Below are 17,849 nucleotides of genomic sequence, written 5' to 3'. Positions count from 1 at the left end.
GTCACGTGAGTTCGATGCTTCAGACATACTTGGGAATCCATAACATGCGCAACAGAGTAATCTCGTGCCAGAAGGCTTATAATATACATTAAATTTAGCTATCTCTAAAACCTTGGCTTTACCATGTCGGGAGAGCATTTTTCACAGGCGGTTCACTCTGTTGATTGGGCCGCGTCTCATGGGTGATATCAATCTGATTGGAGACCATGATAGCACCCGTGGACGTTTTGTCATTCAGAGGGGCCGGATATGTTTTTATGTTCTGCATTTTAACATCTTCCATCATCCGTTCCTCACTCTCGGTGAATGACATACCAAGGGTCATAGGATCCGTACTCGCATCCCCGCGACTCTTCCGACTGGGGTAGTCACCCCCGCCACCAATGCTGCGGAAACCATTCGAGGGGGATTTATGTGTCTTCTGAGACAACTGAAACTGACTGCCAAGAATTTGGCTGAGCCAGATTCTAAATAGGTGAAAGATCATGGGAAGATTGGTCGTGACGACTGCGACAAAAGTTTCGCGAGTGCCCCATTCGTCGGCGAGTTTTGCGCCATTTTCAGGCTCCTATAGAAAATGACAGATCAAATTAGACAAATACCTTTAAGCGAGGGACAATATGAATAAATAAGAAACTCACCACTAGGAGGAAAACACTCTTAATAGTGGCACAGACAAGAATGAAGACACCTGCACTGAGTACAATAGTGGCCGCGATCTTCTTCAAAGGCTTCAGACTCGATTGCCAAAGCATGGGAATTGGGATAAAGATGAGGTATGGATCGGTAAGGAGGTTTGCGGCGAAGGTTACTGCAATGACCGGCTTGGCAATGGCTGGTTGGCACACGTCTAGAGATATAGTTAGCATCTGATAGCCACTAATAATGTCAAGATGGGAATCTGACTGCCGGGATCTGGATTGATTTGCCAGTTTTTATGGAATGGTCGGCATGCGGCAAAGATTGTGATGACACTGGCGAGAAAGCTCGCCAGGACAAAGGCAACTCCGACATAGATTGGAATTTGATAACGCCGGCCAAGGCCCTCCTATTTGGTATTAGTTACTCGTTGCGAACTATAGGTTGCTAGAAATCGAGATTATTACCATCAGTCGAACGTAGAATGCCAGCATAGACAATTTGAGTGAATTAATCAATGCCACATAAGTAGTCCAGCCCGCAATTTGAATCTTGGAACCGATCACTCTAACAAAATAGTTAGTGATCGCATTCACAATTTCCCTTCGATCGACAATTGGTGGATACGTACCTGGCGCGGTAAGTAGGGTTGTCGGGCAATAGTGCCTCTCGCTGGGCGGTTGTCATGCCATTGTTGGCGAGGCCATTAGACACATTGCCCACACTATGCGCCAGCGACGCCTGTGCAGTGTAGAGGACCTGCATTGGAAATTAGTGACTAGTAGGATGATATTGGATCAATTGGAATCCATTACAATTCCAACCCATACGAGGTAATCGTCGAGTCGTAAATTCCTCAATCCTCCACTTCTCGATCGAGCATATGTTCTAAGAATTGTCACAGCAACACCAATTGAGTATAGTGTCCATAATTCAACTGTGGCCTTGTAGGCATCCGACGCGGCATCTCGTGGCTCTAAGCCAAATGCCATGAAGTTTGACATTTGTGAATAGAGGGGGGGGGGTTAGCGTAACAAAGATTTACAGATGAGAATGAAAAAGGTAAAAATAGTTGACTTGACCATCTTCCCTGTACTAGCGCGAATCTCTCTTGGATCGCTGGAGTTTCGCCCCCAAAAGGACCAATTCATTACAGAAAATGAGGATGGGGTTACGAGTTATTGGAGAACGTGGTGGCGTCTATGCTCTCCATCCTCGTTAGAGTGTACCAAAAGGGTCTAGTTTAACAATCCACCAGTACCATGGTTTCCCGAAGCCACATATCCAGACTTATGATAAAGTTTTATCTAAATTAGTATGTACATGAAAGACTGCATGTGGATTCTTCAGCTGACCACGTTTGCGTAGAACGCTTACCTGGATTCGGTATTAGATAAATTGAGGAATATGACAGGGGGTCTCTTTACGTGGCCCCCTGAAGAAAAAAACATTAATCTAGAACAAATAGAATTTGATAATAAATTAAGTGGCATTCCTAAATTAAATCCTTAGAAATTTAAGACACATGGCCACTCGCGAGATACTAGTGGATCCTTTGCGAGGCGCGAGGGATGCACCATCCCCACAGGTTTGGGGTCAAGCCGGCTATTGTATCCAACCACGATGCAGGCACGTTCCAAGCGAGATAGTGTGGCTTTTTTGTTCCGATGGTTGCGCTTATTAAGGTGATTCGGGCTGATGGATGTAACCATAGCCCCTGCATTAGTGTGCAGAAAGTGCGGCAGTTTCCAATGGGAGAAATAGGGCAGAACCACGGGACGAAACTTGGAGAGTTGGGGATATCACGGATGGTAGATTCACAGCCAGAACATATCGTAGAGTGGAGTGGAAATCGGTAAATCGGTAAATCGTGTAAAAGTGGAGTCTTTGTCGGTTCCTTATCTTTTTTTCGTCTTATAGCTATGCCATTGAGGTTTTTTTTCACGGAATACGGAAGATAGAGTATACTCCGTCTATCAAGAGGAGTCAATCTAACCGAGCTAACCCTAGGGTAGTTTTACTGCCGTAAATAACGTGTAATAAATAGTTAGAGCACCACAGAACTGACAGGCTCATCTCGATAGTGTTTATCCACTTTTTTTTCTGACGTCCTCTGACGATCAAACGCAAGGGGCATTTGGTTTTTCCTTTTTCTCTTGTCTTTAATAATTCAGGACATTCTTTTTTTTTGGGAATGTATTTCAAGACAGAGGTGATCACCGCCGTTGCGGCTTGGGCTCTTTCCGCCGCCTCTCTGAGTTTCTATAGCGACTGTGATTATATCGAGGGCGGTCTTTGCCCGCGAGGCGATGCTGATTTGCAGGCCCTCGGGAAGGAGCTTTCGAGCACTGCCAAGCTGTATTTTCCCGGATCGACTGGATTCAAGGATCTCACAACGCGGTGGTCTACCCTGGCAGAGCCTACGGTGAACGTCGTCGTCGTGCCCGGCAATGAGAACGATGTTGTCAAAACGGTGAGTGAATATTTTTTTCTTTGTTTTTTTTATTTTTTGAACAAATTTCTATATATGTCAATTGGGCAAAGACAGACACTAATTACAACGATGGTTTAGGTGAAATTCGCCAACAAGCAGGACCTGCCCTTCCTCACGTTCAATGGTGTCCACGGAGCCCTCGTTTCATTGGGTAAGATGGACCATGGCGTCGGAATCTCTCTGAGCCAGCTGAACAGCGTCAAAATCGCCGATGATGGAAAGACAGTCACGATCGGTGGAGGAACCATGTCCAAGAAGGTCACCGACACCCTTTGGGCTGCAGAAAGGCAGACAGTTACTGGAACCTGTGAATGTGTCAGTGTTCTAGGACCAGCTCTTGGGGGTGGACATGGATGGCTGCAGGGCCACCACGGACTCGTCTCTGATCAATTCGTCTCGATGAATGTCGTTCTCGCCGACGGCACCTTAAAGACGATTGATGAAACCTCCGACCTCTTCTGGGCGATGAAGGGTGCTGGCCACAACTTCGGCATTGTGACTTCTCTCACCAGCAAGATCTACCCAATCGAGCACCGCGACTGGGCTATCGAGACGATCACTTTCAGCGGCGATAAGGTCGAGGCTGTCTACCAAGCTACCAACGACTATCTTCTGAACCAGGCCGCGGAGGTCATCAGCTGGTCGTACTGGATGAATGTCCCCGAAATTGACGCTACCAACCCCGTCATCGTACTCTATCTGATCCAGGAGGGAGTGACAGTCGTCGACCCAGTTTACACCAAGCCTTTCCACGACATCGGACCGCTTGCCACTGTACCCCAGGCAGGCAGCTACCAGGACCTCGCTGCATGGACCGGCATTGCCCTAGACTCTCCCCCATGCCAGAATATGGGCATGGCCAACCCCCGCTTCCCCATCTACCTCGAAAAATACGACGTCGCGGCTCAGAAGATGGCATGGGACATCTACGCACCTGCCGTCCGTGGAGACTCTCCCTTCAACTATTCAATCTTCATGTTCGAGGGTTACTCCGAAGGAGGCGTCCACGCCATCCCTAGCAGCTCGAGTGCTTTCCCCTTCCGCAGCGAGAATATCCTTGCCGCCCCGCTCATCAACTACGTGCCTGTCGATGCAGCACTTGAGAACAAGGCGTCTGCTTTGGGTAAACAGCTCCGCAACATCCTCCACGAAGCCACTGGCCGCACGGATATTCGCGCATATGTCAACTATGCCCACGGAGACGAGACAACGCACCAGCTGTATGGTGACAGCCAAGAGCGCCTGCTCGCCCTGAAGACGAAGTACGACCCGACTGGCAAGTTTAGCTTCTACGCACCGATCGCATAGATGGACTGAGCAAGGGCCTGAGGATTTGTACGTATAACAACTTGTTGCCTGTATGTACAATACGCACGTGGAGATATGATCATTTGAATAGTCTATAAATAATTTGATCCAATTTACTACTATCTTGACACCTCTAGAGCTGTGTATGCTTGAAGCGTTAGGTATCACTTCAAGTCACAGACAAACCCTCCGTGAATTAATTATTAATGTAAGCTACCTGAATATGAGCCTGGACTGAAATTCAAGCCTGACCCTCATAGAAAGCGACCTCGGAACAGCTAATATATCAAAGCCCCACCCGGCAGTTTGAGGAAATTTATATCCGTTCGCCTACATAGATCCACGGGTATTTCCGTCGATCCTTCACTATGATCGAAACAACTACGGCCACACATGGGGAATTGGGGGTACTAAAATCAGACACGAAGTATAAATTAACATGCCAAATTGACCATTAAATGGACAAACCGCCAATCGACTTTACAATGACTCGGAGAAGCACCATAGTACAACTGCCGATAAAACCCCACGGCCCCACGGAAGGACATGATGTTCATCAAATGCGGCGGGGTGTGGAGAGCGGACTATAAAATGGCAAGTCTCGCCCTTGGATGATTTCAAACACAAAATGGATACCTTTGAATACAATCCCAACCCCGGCCGTGTCGTCTTCGGTAGCGGCACGGTGCTAAAACTCCCCGATGAGATCTCCCGCCTGCAGTTGAAGGCCCCGCTAGTGCTCTCGACACCCCAGCAGGTCAGACATGCCGAGACAATCAAGGAGGTGCTCAACGGTCAGATCGCCGGTATTTTCACCGAGGCGACTATGCATACTCCCACGGATGTCACAGACAAGGCTCTGGAGTATGCGAAGACCCAAGGAGCCGATTCGGTCATTTCTATTGGAGGTGGGAGCACTATCGGTCTCGGCAAGGCAATCAGCATTCGCACTGGACTGCCACATATCTGTATTCCGACTACATATGCTGGTAGCGAAATGACCCCGATCCTCGGTGAGACTGCCGATGGATTGAAGAAGACTCGCTCCGACCCCAAAATCCTGCCTGGCACAGTCATCTACGATGTGGACCTCACAATGACCCTACCGGCGGCTATGAGTGCCACTAGCGGTGTTAACGCCATTGCGCATGCCGGTAAATATGCCTGATTAATCTGCATCAACTTCCTGTGCATCACTAATGCGTTGCTGAATAGTCGAGGCTCTCTACGCGCGCAACACTAACCCAATCATCAACATGATGGCACTCGAGGGTATACGGGCACTTGCGTCAGCCCTTCCCGAGATTGTTGAGAACCCGTCTTCTCAATCCGCACGGTCCAAGGCCTTATATGGTGCCTGGCTCTGTGGAACATGTTTGGGTAGCGTGGGAATGTCTATCCACCACAAGCTGTGCCACACACTTGGCGGTAGCTTCAATCTTCCCCACGCTGAAACTCATACCGCTGTCCTTCCTCATGCCATCTCATACAATGCACCTAATATTCCTGAGGTTATGAAGCAGTTGGCCGACGCCCTGCCGGATAGCAATAGCGATGCGATTCACGGTTTGAACGTTCTCTTGACTAAGCTCAAGGTTAAGCGCGGCGTGAAGGATTTCGGCATGAAGGAAGAAGATATCGATAAAGCGGCTGATATTGCGCTATCCAATGCTTACTGGAATCCTCGGCCAGTTGAACGCGCGCCGATCCGCGAACTGATTCGCAGGGTTTGGGCGGGAGAGCCTGCTCAGGCGAACTTGTAGATATCCTTTGCTTTTTGATGTTGCCACGATGAAATGCGTAAATAGCCCTATCGAATAGTTTGAGTATATCAATACCAAAATGCGATTATAGGAAGTTGGGTTGCTCTGCCAATAGGCTCTTGTATTTTCCCGTTATCGATGGCGGGGTGAAGTGGGGGGAATCTTTTTTTTTCTCCAAAAACTCTTCGCATTAGTTATTCTTAACTCAACACCAACGATTTCCCGTATATCTTACAAAATGGGGTCTGAAATGAAGTCGGCCCCTGTGCTGTCGACTGCTGATGATCGTATTCTCGAAGAAACCAATCCAGTGGCCGTGCGAGACTCAACGGCCGCCGCCGTATCAGACGATGAACTGTCCATTACCTACGATATCGAGCGCACGCTGAAGGAGATTCGGCAAGCACGATACAAGCGAATTGCTCTCCAGTTCCCAGATGATATGCTTCCTGATGCCCCGCGAGTATTTCAATTGCTCAGTCGGGGCCTGGAACGCGAGGAAGTCGGCACCAATGGCATACAGTCCTCGAACCAGACCGATGCCGACCTTGCTCACTCGATAAATGAGCTCCAAGTGGAGGATAAAACGGAAAAAGCCTTACCTCGGTTGACAATTTTGGCCGATACATCCTACGGGACCTGTTGCGTTGACGAAGTGGCCGCGGAACATGTGGACGCAGATGTGGTTGTGCATTACGGGAGGTCCTGTCTGTCCCCAACAGCACGGCTACCCGTGATCTATGTTTTCACGCACAAGAATCTGCCTCTTGAGCCAGTGGTACGAGCGTTCAAGGCAACTTACCCTGAACCAACGACCAAGGTTGTCATCGCAGCCGACGTCACCTATGCAGACCACGTTCCTACGGTATACAATCGCCTGGTGGAAGAGGGATATACCAACCTGTTTGCAACGGAGGTTGTTCATGAGCCTTCCTCACCTATTCCCAATCGTACAGTCCCTGAGTCGGTTCAGGAGGCTCCCGAGACGCTGACTGACTGGCAACTGTTTCATATCTCGGATCCGCCAACGGCCCTCATGATGACACTTGCGTCTCGCGTTGCCGCGATCCATATCTATCCCACCAATGACCTTTCAAATGAGAATATTAAGCCATTGCCTGCTTCAACTGCTGCGGTTTTGCGACGCCGCTATGGCACTCTTGCCTCTCTGACGACCGTTCCTGTTTGGGGCATTCTTATCAACACTTTGAGTGTCAAGAACTACTTGCATATTGTGGAACATGTCAAGGAAAGAATTGCCAAAGCAGGCAAGAAGAGCTACATGTTCGTGGTTGGTAAATTGAACGCTGCCAAGGTTGCCAATTTCAGTGAAATTGGTGGTTGGGTGGTTATTGGCTGCTGGGAAAGCTCTTTGGTGGATAGCACGGATTTCTGGAAGCCTGTTATCACACCCTTCGAATTGGAGCTGGCCTTGAAAGACGACTCAGACCGGGTGTGGACAGGAGCGTGGCAGAGTGACTTCCAGGCAGTCCTTGACGCACCAGCCCAGGAGGTCAACGGAAATGGAGATGAGCAGGGGACATCCAATGGCGCAGCCATGTCCGACGAGGACGACATGTCAGAACCCGAGTCGGCACCGCCCGAATTTGACCTGCGCACCGGTCGATACGTCTCAAATTCCCGTCCAATGCGGGAACCCGCGGCCCGCGCTTCGCAGGTTGATGCATCATCCACCACTGGGCCATCCGCTGCTAGGGCGCTGGCGCGACGAGCTAAGGGTGACTTGGCTATGATCGGTGGTGCCGTTTCACCAGGAGCAGAATACTTGCGATCGCAACGGACATGGACAGGTCTGGGTAGTGACTTTAATATTCGATATGATGAGGAAGACGCGGAGGATAGTACCCTGGTCAAGGAAGGGCGCAAGGGTATTGCGAGGGGCTACACTGTAGGCGATGCAACCGACAAACATTAGCCCACATGGCCTAGCATAGAAACCATTTGCACTAGACTCAGCGATCAATGCATTTCTTTTTTTTGCTTTGCACGAAATCTGTGTACCACACAGATCATCAAAATCTGGGGGTTTGATGGCCAGCCATCACATGACGGTCTCCTAACGGGCGCATCCGGATATCACCTCGTCTCGCTCACCTCACTTCCCTTTTTTTTTTTTCTCCCGCTCCTTTCTTTAGGATCATAGGGATATAAAAACACTTTCTATCTTTCATTGCTTTCCCCCTCTCTTTGGGGATTTCGTCTTTCCCCCTCATTTTTATACCCCTCTCTTTCTCCCTTCCCCCTTCTGATACCCCAATTCCTCCTTGCGACCCCCCGTATTCTCAATTATCGGCTGTTTACCTTTCATGGCCTTGCATAGTGGCTTACCTCAGGGTGTGCTTGCCCCCTCGATTGCATCGTCAAGTTGTCTTATCATGTGCCGCGTCTCTACCCGCCGAGCTCGCGACCTCGCGCTATCTCGATTTTCGACCTAAGCACTGGCTTTTGTTCGCCTAGGACCTATGACGACTCACGGTCTTGAAACCATGGCTAGGGGGGATGGTGTTGGTGAGGACCCAGCGTCGCACCCGACGGTGCTGGAAAATACCTTGCAACACTTTGTTATCCCAGAAGAACGAACCCTTTCCACCTTTGAGCGAGTGATAACAACAAATGCACCTATATTCGAGTCTCTGTTACTCCAGATCCCGACCGATACTATCATAAAGCTGTATCACACTTCAAATTACCTCCGTACTTTCCTTCGATCATATCCGACCGCATGGAAGTCACTCTCGTTTCGCCTACAATTTCCTTCAGGCACCCTACCGAATCCTCAAATCAATGACCCAAGCGTCACTGAAACAGCCCCTGCGCGTCAATCGCGACCTTATGCCCTAGACATGTTCCTGATGAATGTGGTGATCCCATTCAGTAGGTGTTTGAAAAGCCTAGAACTGGATAACACGGCCATTTCGGGAGAGAACTTGACCTCGACCGTACTGCATTCACGCCGGGAGACGCTGGTACATCTCTCTGTTCGAGGCTGCAAGAATGTCTCTTTGAAATATCACATCGTTCCTTTCCTGACCATGTTCGCGCTACAATATGACATTGACATGGGGAATAATACTGGCAGCTCTCCCGGGATAAAACGACTTGCTCTCAAGAGTATCTACGCCTACCGATGTCGTCATCACAGAAGACGCCCTTATCTCTCATCTTCACTGATGCGGAAAGACGCTGACGCGGAGTCGACCCATGAACTTGTCAATATCTGCCACAAGCTAGGCATCTGGACTGATACCGCTTGGTGCACCACACCTGCCGGTAGATGCGCTCGCAGAGCTGGTTATGTCAAATCGAGGTTCCCGCATGGAGCAGGATCACCGGAAGTTTGGGTAGTCTTTGATCGACTCTGGAGATCTAAAAATTGGATCGGCCCAAACGAGTCTGAGGCCCATCAACCGCACGTATACGATGGAAAGCTGTGGGAGAATCGTGATACTGGACTCTATGGTGAGGCGTTAGGCACTGGCGAGGGTCTTGACTGGGGTGAAGGCAAAATGACACCTGCCCACCTGCGCCGGAGTCATACCCAATTTGTCGACAAGATCCGTTGTGACAACTGCCTCGAGGATATCTCAGAGCGATGTGAACATTGCAGTGTCTTAATGCATTGTGTCGGATGCCGTAAAACACTCTGTGCGAGTTGTGCCCACGAGCGGCCGTATCTTCACAGAAGCACACCCTCTTCGTCTGAAAAAACCCAGAATGCATCGGATTCCTTCTGGTGGGCACCTGGGGCCACACACTCTCCGGGCTCAATGCAGGATCCCGTTGATATTCTGGCAAATCCCAATCAAGGCCATGGTACAGGGATGGATCCACCGCCTGTCCTCAATTTCCATTGGTGCTGTACCAAGCCTGACCTCTCCGGGGGAGGCGGGATTAGTATTGGACCTCGCAATGGTGAGGTGGACCAGGTACGGGCCGTGCCTTTGCCTCGTGGCCAAGGTTGGGAGGACCTAGAGTACACTGTCAGTGAATGGAGCAAGACCTTCCCAAAGTATGCATATGGGGATCCGAGCAAGCCGGATTACTCTCTTGAGACGGGTCATCTGGCGATGATGAAGTGGCTGCTAGGACCGCCTAATCGGGAAGTTTCACCATGCCCGCGTAACTTGTGCCAAGGATGTTACGACTCACCACAATGGAAGGTGCATTGCAAGAGCTGCTCCAAGCCCCTCTGCATTGAGCATGACCTCCGTGGACTTCGATTAAGGATCTGCGGCTACCGAGATCTCGAGACGGAAAAGCAAACCATTCAAAATCGATTAGCTGCAAATCTTTCGGGATCGCTCCTCTCTAGTCTTCCCGAATACGACGACATACTATTCAGAGGCCAACAGCCTCTTGACTCGACAAACAAAAGCTTCATTGATGATTCACGTCAAGATAGCATGGACGAGGAAAATACACCCGAATCACACACGGATGATCAGTCGGCTCCTGTTTCCTTCTTCTCCAACCAACCATCTCGGTCATTTTCGGCCCCTGCATCTGACCATTCTTCCCCTCCCTCCTCCTCATCCTCCACCTTTTTTGATTCGCCGACATTCGAACCCCCAAGATGGCAAGGTTGCCAATCCTTCTTCTGTCCCCCGGCTGATCCTATCACCGGAACCAGGGATGTCAGAGGCGGCATCCGGGATCCACGTCCCAGATGCCCCAGCTATCTACGAGAATGCAAAGGCTGCAAGGTGTATGTATGCGCCGACTGCATCTATACCCACCCACCCTGCAAATGCTCGTATTGCGAGGAAAACTACTTGTGCCCTAATTGCATGACGGACCGCCCTCGTGATAGCCTGTGCCGCCGTCGCCATGAGGAAAGAGCACAGCGTGATCGTAAATGGAAAAAAGAAATGCAGCTGCTCGAAGCCATCCTGGAGCTTAAAGTGGCTAATGAGCTGGCCGAGTTTGCGGGCGAGTTTTTTGACCTCGTTGAGAGGCGCAATAGTCTACCTTCGGGGACGCCGGTCCCCTTTGATAACGGGATCGACCTTTCCGAAGGGGACATTGCAGCAGCGGAAACATCCGCCTCGCACTTTGAACCCGATGATCTTGAGTGATTCCTCCAAGACTCTCATTAGTCCGAGGCACTGCTCACCGTCTCTAAGTCGGACTTTGAGACTTTGGTGGTTACCAAGGTCTTTTTTTCTTTGTTTTTTTCTTTGTTTTTTTCTTTCTTTTTTTTCCCTTTCAGTTTCTTCAGCGATCTCATATCCTGGCGTCATAGGGGAATCTATCTACTCGTATACAAGCTTTTCGCAATCTACCGCGGGATATCACGGTGTTCTAACCTGGCGTACGAAGTGAAATGGATCGGCGCATTGTCCACACCTTTGCTTCTGCCACTCGACCCCTCTCAAACTGGGCTGAGGCTGCAGATGGTGACATGGGTTACACCATTTACCCGGTGGTTTCTCGGGAATAGCTTACTGCATTAACGACATAACTGGCCAATGGATGCAGGCACCAGCGCCAGAATTCACGATTTGTTTCTTTTTTTTTTCATTTTCCGGAAAGGATGACCTGACAGGTGACCGTGGATGAATGTGCACTGGTAGGTCATGTAATGGGGGGGGCATATCCTAAAAGAAAATCAGGTATTCATCTTACCACTTGCTCTTCTACTTGGCTCTTTATCCTTGTAGACTTGCACCAATGATCGTACGTCCTTTGGACTAGTTGAACCCTTGGACCCTTGGCAAGCCCAAGGTTGTATAAAGAATAGCGCCACACCCGAACAAATCATAAGAGCCAGCTATATAATGCACCACATGCGTTGAAACAATACTTACTCCAGATAACGGAGTATAACCTAAACACATCAAAGGATCGTCCGCTGGAGGAAGAAGCAAAGACCGATCAAATAAGAACCCTCCACAATCGGATACCCGATCCTAGCGCCTGAAGAACAGCCCAATTATGGTTTCATCATCTGACGTTATACCAAAAGTACCATGGCGCCCCCAGAACGTGTCGGGTCGTAGATGGGTAGAGGGATGCGGTCAAGGACAACGGCCATGACACAGCGCTAGCGTATGCAAACCACGTGGATTCTTGAAATGCAACGTCTACGGCTCTGCACATCCCGGGGCTCTTATCGGCGGTGAATACCTGCCCAATGGGATCTGAAGTAAAGCATTGGGCTTGAAGGCCTCCAGCTGGAGATGTCGGGCTAAAATATACATTTTCCTGGTGTTTATTTCCGTTCTAGAAACACGTAGACTAATATTGGAGTATCGGAGTAGGTATGTAGATCCAGGGTATATAGATCAAAAAGTATCACCTCGGGTGGATCGGACGATCACTTGGGAACTTTTTGAAACCCAGTTCTACCCGCTTCCCCGGTGCCCCTTTTTTTTTTTTTTTTATATATATTCTGATTCTTGTTCTAACTATATGATACGTACTACCCCCTTAAAGTCCTAAGATATCCGATCGGCTGGTGCGGATGTAGCTTCCCAGTCCCGATTGGGTGCGGGACAACCTCGGTACTCTGGAAGTCATCCTATTAGCAGACACAAGACATATTTGGAATGATCAGTGGCGAGTATGGAGTACAAAGGGTATGTGGATGTAGGAATATGTAGGCATTAAGTACCGTACGCTAGGTCCCGTTATCTGACATCATAATTCAAGTATTGATGCTCTCAAGGGGTAAAAATCCAAAAAAAAGGGAGGCTAATTTCAGCTTGAACCGGTCACAAACAGGCCTCACCAATGAGATTTAGATATTTACTCCCTTTTTATTATTTTTTTCATGGCGCAAGGCTAAGTGGTCCGATCTCCCGTTCTATTTAGGCAGAGAAGATGTCGGTGAACGCGTTCCTTGCCCTTTAGACGCGTGACCGGTCTATTTCCGAAGCAAACATCATTTGACAGATTTTCTTTTTGGGTTTTTGGGTATTTGGGTATTTTTTGATTTTCAAATAAGATCAAGGTTTCGTGAAATTTAATTAAAATTTCCTAGTAAATTTCTTAGTTGCGTTATATAAAGCCTCTGTCGCACGTCGATTTTGACTTTGACCTCCAGACTTCAATATCCTTTGAGCCTACTATACCACTTCCTACATATTCATCATGGACAAAATCGAGACACCCAAGGAGGAACCCGAAGAGAAGACCGAGGACCAACCTACGACCGTTGAAGAGTACCAGAGGAAATGGGACCAGATGCTTCAAGACACCGCAAAGCAGATCGACAAGATTCGAGGTGAGTTTTTCTGTGACATATGCAGAAGAGAGGACTGACAGCGATCATAGAAAATGAACTAGCGAGAAGATCAAATAATAATAATCAAACCGAGCAGCGTTGATCAACACCACTTCATTGTTGACACCGTCTATGCAAGTCGTGGGGTTTATTGGAAACCGAGCTTCTGGTGCTTGCTTTTGTCGTCGTCTTTTTTTTTTTTTTTTTTTTTTTTTATCCTTTACGGATGATGAGAGCATTGGAGATGGGATCAGAGGGTGTTTTTTTTTTGGGGGAGTACATTATACCTTGGATGCTTTGGGCTTCTTTTTTTTTTGTTACAAGGCATGCAGAATACAATTTTCCTTACATCTTTTGACACACTGGGATGTAAAACAAAAAGCAAAGAGAGAGCCGCAAGTGGGGTGACACTTGAGATCCTAAGGTTTCCTTGATATCTGCCATTTCAGCTGCACGTCATGGATGCCGCTGATGAGGTTCAGTCATCGTCATCCTTGTAGGTTGTCCCAAAACGGTAGGAGACATATCCTAACATCACTAGACCACTTGACGTCGTCGCTCACAATGCCACCGTGATACTGAGCGGTGTGCTTTTGGGGAGCACTGCTTGCGTTTCTTGCTTCTCACCTGGGGCTGCGCCACCGTGTCCACCTGAACGATCGGTTGGCCAACGTGATCTTCCCACTGGGGCAATTCTGCCTCTTTACCTTACCTTTGTGGTTTATTGTGACAGTACCTCCTGCCTTGCGATTTTCTGGTTAGCATATATGACAGTGGCATGAAGGCAACCAGTCTGACTTTAACAGTGTTCATTAGGGAATACGTTACAGCGATTTATCAGTCCTATGGACTTTCAGAATACACTGCCTTTCTCGAGACCATCGCAACCCCGGCTCAAATGACTGAGACACCCACTTGAATCAAACAAGGTTGAAGTGCTGTCACTGTGTTTCAGATTATGCAGTCAAATGGATATCAAAGAGCCATACAAGCCCATTGTAAAGAGATCGGTGTAGAGGCGATTAGGGCTGGCGGCAAAAGCGTCAACGGTAGAAAAAGCCAAGGGTCTCCACATCTTTCCTTTTTGGGCTTTTGCTTTTGGCTCTCTCAATTAACGTATACCTATATTGTACACCGCACCGTCTACCCAACCCCTTACTCCATTACTCTTTCTGACCTGCCATCATGTCTGCCGATCTCGACCGAGACCCCTCCCCCGCCGACCTAGCCGAACGCGAACGCGAGAACAAGGAGCGGAAAGCCCGCGAGGATGCCGAACAGGCTCAGCTCCCCTACAAGTGGACACAGACGATTCGTGATCTGGATGTGACAGCACCCATTCCTGGTAATCTCAAGGGCCGCGACTTGGATGTGCTATTGACCAAGAATAAAATCCGCGTCGCGATCAAGGGACAAGAACCCCTCATCGAGGTATGTCCAACCGTCCCCACTCACGGAGATTACACCGTACACTCTAAACACATCAACTCAAACAGCCCCAGCTAACTATTTCATTTTCCTATTTAGGGGGACCTTCCCCACACTATCCTCGTTGACGAATCCTCCTGGACCCTCGAGACCACCCCCACCCCGCCCGGCAAGGAAATCAACATCCACCTCGACAAGGTCAACAAGGTCGAATGGTGGCCTCATGTTGTGACCACCGCTCCCAAGATCGATGTCACCAAGATTACCCCCGAGAACTCTAACCTAAGCGATCTGGACGGCCAGACTCGCGCCATGGTCGAGAAGATGATGTATGATCAGCGGCAGAAGGAGATGGGCGGTCCCAGTAGTGACGAGCAAAAGAAGATGGAATTGCTGAAGAAGTTCCAGGCTGAGCATCCCGGTACGTTCAATGTTATTGTCCTCGTTCATCTCTTGTTAGCCACTTCGTCACCACTTCGCCAATTCCCGGAGACGAGTGCATTCTTCTGCTTTGAATATATTGCTAACTTGCGGTCTTGCAGAGATGGATTTCTCCAATGCGAAGATGGGCTAAATCCACTATTAGTATTCAACGATACCTAACTCTTCATTCTCTATGCAAAAAAAAATATATCAATATATGAAGTATGAGTTATGCGCATGGATATCTTCGATGAATGATGAATTGCATGTTTCTCGAATCCAATTTCCAAGACTTGGTATGGGTTTCCGATTTATATACTCCGGGAAGTAGATGTCTTTTATTCAGTTTCCTGTTCAGCGTCTCGTTTCTGGTCATTCTGCCAAGCGACAAATACGAGAAATTACCTCATCGGGGATAGCGCCCGGGCGTTCGAGTCGATCTTCCCTCTCGCCTCTCCCGTATTTTCCGTCACCACATGGCAGTTTCTCACTCTATTTGGACACCTGAAGCGATCGGGCTGCTTACAACAAGGCGCAGTTCCACAGGGTTGAGCCTCCACTCATTGCCTTGCGCCCAGCCTGGGATTTCAGTCGCAGAACTATATCGTAACCAAATATCTTGATACCCTGAGACACCCGAGGCATGCTCCTACAATCTTCAGCGTACATCTGATTTAATACACCATCGTCAAATATCCTCCCGGGTCAAATTTATATCTCGAAAAGAAAAATAATGGACGATATGCAGCCCAAGACCCAATCCCGGCCACACTCGTCTAGGCACGTGCCGGGACAGAATATGGTCTTTCGAATCCCGAACTACAAACCAGAGGATCCCCTTGCGTGTGGGTCCGAGCAGTCTGCACAGGTCTATCATTCCCGCCGGTCTCATCGGAAATCCCGCGCCGGCTGTGTGAACTGTAAGCAGCGAAGAATCAAGGTACTTCGGACGCCCCCAGTATCATTCGTCGGCTGATAATGAGTGAAGTGCGATGAAGCAAAGCCGCATTGTCTTCGATGCCAAAAACATGGTGTCGAGTGTGACTACTCGAGCCAGCCAGCTCGACCTCAAAAGACCAATAACATCGTTTCCAAATTCATTAAGACCAACCCTGAGCTGACATCGATTGATTTTCAAGCTTCTTCAATGTCTCCAAGGATAATCACGGACAAGCTAAAAGAATTGCTGCAACCACCCCCTGCTACCGATACCAAGCTGCCGAGATTACTCACAGATGCCATAATATCAACCCGCACTATGGAAGCATTGCATCATTTCCACAAAGGCCCAGCCTTTGCAACTGAACGCCAAACACCTCTTCGAATAGTAATGGGCAAAATGGTTGAACTTGCCTTCGAAGTAAGCCTATTCATAGTTTATCTACCCCTTCCTTATACCCGCCATCGCCATACCCCACCAAAACACAGCCCTATAACCTACCTAATACAACTTCAAACTAACCCCCAACCAACCCCAGACCCCCTTCCTCATGCACGCCATAATAGCAGCCGCAACAACTCACCTCTGCACTCTCCTCCCAGACAACAAAGACTACCGCCTAGCAGAAGCCTACCACTGGCAACAAACAATAAACCAATACTCGACCGAAGTCTCCAAAACAATTACCCGCCAGAACATGGACAAGCTCTACTCGGCCTGCATGATGATCAGCATGCACTCCTTCCTCCAAGAAACCTTCAACCCGCGCACCTCCTTCGTCTTCACCACAGACCCAACATCCCTAACCTGGCTCCGCCTGCAGGCCGGCCTCCGCTATCTCATCGAGCGTACGATCCCCTGGCTCCCGCAGAGCATGTGGTGGAGTGTATTCATGGAGTCGCGTGATCCGTCCCTGAAGTTCGAAGATAAGCGTCCTGGTCGTGTGGGTCTTGATCCGGATCTGGCGGATCTTTGTGGGATTGATGATGAGACGACTGTCGAGTCAAATGCGTATTTGTGGCCTTTGCGGATGCTTATGGGGTTGTTGCCGTTTGAGAGGTCGACGGGTAGTTTTCAGGTTTATAATACTTGGATGGGGAGGCTGGAGAATCCATTTTATGAGTGTTTGCTTAGGAAGGAGCCGGCTGCGCTTGTTTTGTTGGCTTGGTGGTTGGGACTTATGTGTTATGTTGAGGAGTGGTGGGTTGAGATGAGAGTTCGATCGGAGTGCACGGCTATCTGTATGTTTCTTGAGGATAGTTGCGATCCGCTAGTTTTGAACTTGTTGGAGTTTCCGGCGTCGTGTTGTGGGTATTTGCTTAGACATGAGCAGGAACGGGCTAGGGTTCTTGAGTTGGATTGATGTTGGATTTAGTGCATTTATACCCTTTTTGTTCGCTGGTTGCCTGTATAGGTCTGTTTTGTCGAGGGTTAGTAGCAATAAATTAGAATTGGAGCATTTGATTCGACAAAATGTCTAATATATTCGAGTTTAGTTGTTACACTATGTATGCCTGCCAGGATGCGAGCGAGTATAGGTAATCGATGATCTCGATACAGTGTCCTCCTGCATCCATGACTGGCCGGTATGTGCAGGTCAATATTAAG

The 17,849-nt window shown here is 48.9% G+C and overlaps 8 protein-coding genes across 8 annotated transcripts; 7 read left to right on the top strand and 1 right to left on the bottom strand.

The window, feature by feature from the left end:
* Positions 1–118: 118 nt before the first annotated feature.
* N7447_000617 (uncharacterized protein) lies at positions 119–1,643 on the bottom strand (the record flags this gene model as incomplete). Its single annotated transcript, XM_057224893.1, has 6 exons — positions 119–568; positions 642–850; positions 907–1,048; positions 1,107–1,206; positions 1,271–1,398; positions 1,455–1,643. 6 exons carry the CDS (start codon positions 1,641–1,643, stop codon positions 119–121), a joined length of 1,218 nt encoding a protein of 405 aa, XP_057088909.1.
* A 1,190-nt stretch (positions 1,644–2,833) lies between these two features.
* On the top strand, positions 2,834–4,441 carry N7447_000616 (putative FAD-dependent oxygenase; the record flags this gene model as incomplete). The annotated part of the gene is made up of 2 exons (XM_057224892.1): positions 2,834–3,112; positions 3,212–4,441. The coding sequence occupies 2 exons, from the start codon at positions 2,834–2,836 to the stop codon at positions 4,439–4,441; spliced, it is 1,509 nt and encodes a 502-aa protein (XP_057088908.1).
* A 628-nt stretch (positions 4,442–5,069) lies between these two features.
* N7447_000615 (maleylacetate reductase) lies at positions 5,070–6,204 on the top strand (the record flags this gene model as incomplete). Its single annotated transcript, XM_057224891.1, has 2 exons — positions 5,070–5,595; positions 5,657–6,204. 2 exons carry the CDS (start codon positions 5,070–5,072, stop codon positions 6,202–6,204), a joined length of 1,074 nt encoding a protein of 357 aa, XP_057088907.1.
* Positions 6,205–6,442: 238 nt separating this feature from the next.
* N7447_000614 (2-(3-amino-3-carboxypropyl)histidine synthase subunit 1/2) lies at positions 6,443–8,140 on the top strand (the record flags this gene model as incomplete). The annotated part of the gene is made up of 1 exon (XM_057224890.1): positions 6,443–8,140. One exon carries the CDS (start codon positions 6,443–6,445, stop codon positions 8,138–8,140), a length of 1,698 nt encoding a protein of 565 aa, XP_057088906.1.
* Positions 8,141–8,687: 547 nt separating this feature from the next.
* N7447_000613 (uncharacterized protein) lies at positions 8,688–11,300 on the top strand (the record flags this gene model as incomplete). Its single annotated transcript, XM_057224889.1, has 1 exon — positions 8,688–11,300. The coding sequence occupies one exon, from the start codon at positions 8,688–8,690 to the stop codon at positions 11,298–11,300; it is 2,613 nt and encodes an 870-aa protein (XP_057088905.1).
* A 2,017-nt stretch (positions 11,301–13,317) lies between these two features.
* On the top strand, positions 13,318–13,553 carry N7447_000612 (uncharacterized protein; the record flags this gene model as incomplete). Its single annotated transcript, XM_057224888.1, has 2 exons — positions 13,318–13,450; positions 13,501–13,553. 2 exons carry the CDS (start codon positions 13,318–13,320, stop codon positions 13,551–13,553), a joined length of 186 nt encoding a protein of 61 aa, XP_057088904.1.
* Positions 13,554–14,635: 1,082 nt separating this feature from the next.
* On the top strand, positions 14,636–15,452 carry N7447_000611 (NudC domain-containing protein; the record flags this gene model as incomplete). The annotated part of the gene is made up of 3 exons (XM_057224887.1): positions 14,636–14,881; positions 14,978–15,299; positions 15,421–15,452. 3 exons carry the CDS (start codon positions 14,636–14,638, stop codon positions 15,450–15,452), a joined length of 600 nt encoding a protein of 199 aa, XP_057088903.1.
* Positions 15,453–16,034: 582 nt separating this feature from the next.
* On the top strand, positions 16,035–17,604 carry N7447_000610 (Zn(II)2Cys6 transcription factor domain-containing protein; the record flags this gene model as incomplete). The annotated part of the gene is made up of 3 exons (XM_057224886.1): positions 16,035–16,241; positions 16,290–16,661; positions 16,780–17,604. 3 exons carry the CDS (start codon positions 16,035–16,037, stop codon positions 17,602–17,604), a joined length of 1,404 nt encoding a protein of 467 aa, XP_057088902.1.
* Between the last annotated feature and the right edge of the window lie 245 nt (positions 17,605–17,849).

The sequence above is a fragment of the Penicillium robsamsonii genome (genome assembly GCF_028829455.1).
Source record: "Penicillium robsamsonii strain IBT 29466 chromosome Unknown utg000001l_segment0_segment0, whole genome shotgun sequence".
In the NCBI taxonomy this organism is placed as follows: domain Eukaryota; kingdom Fungi; phylum Ascomycota; class Eurotiomycetes; order Eurotiales; family Aspergillaceae; genus Penicillium; species Penicillium robsamsonii.
This window is presented reverse-complemented; position numbering and strand designations above follow the sequence as displayed.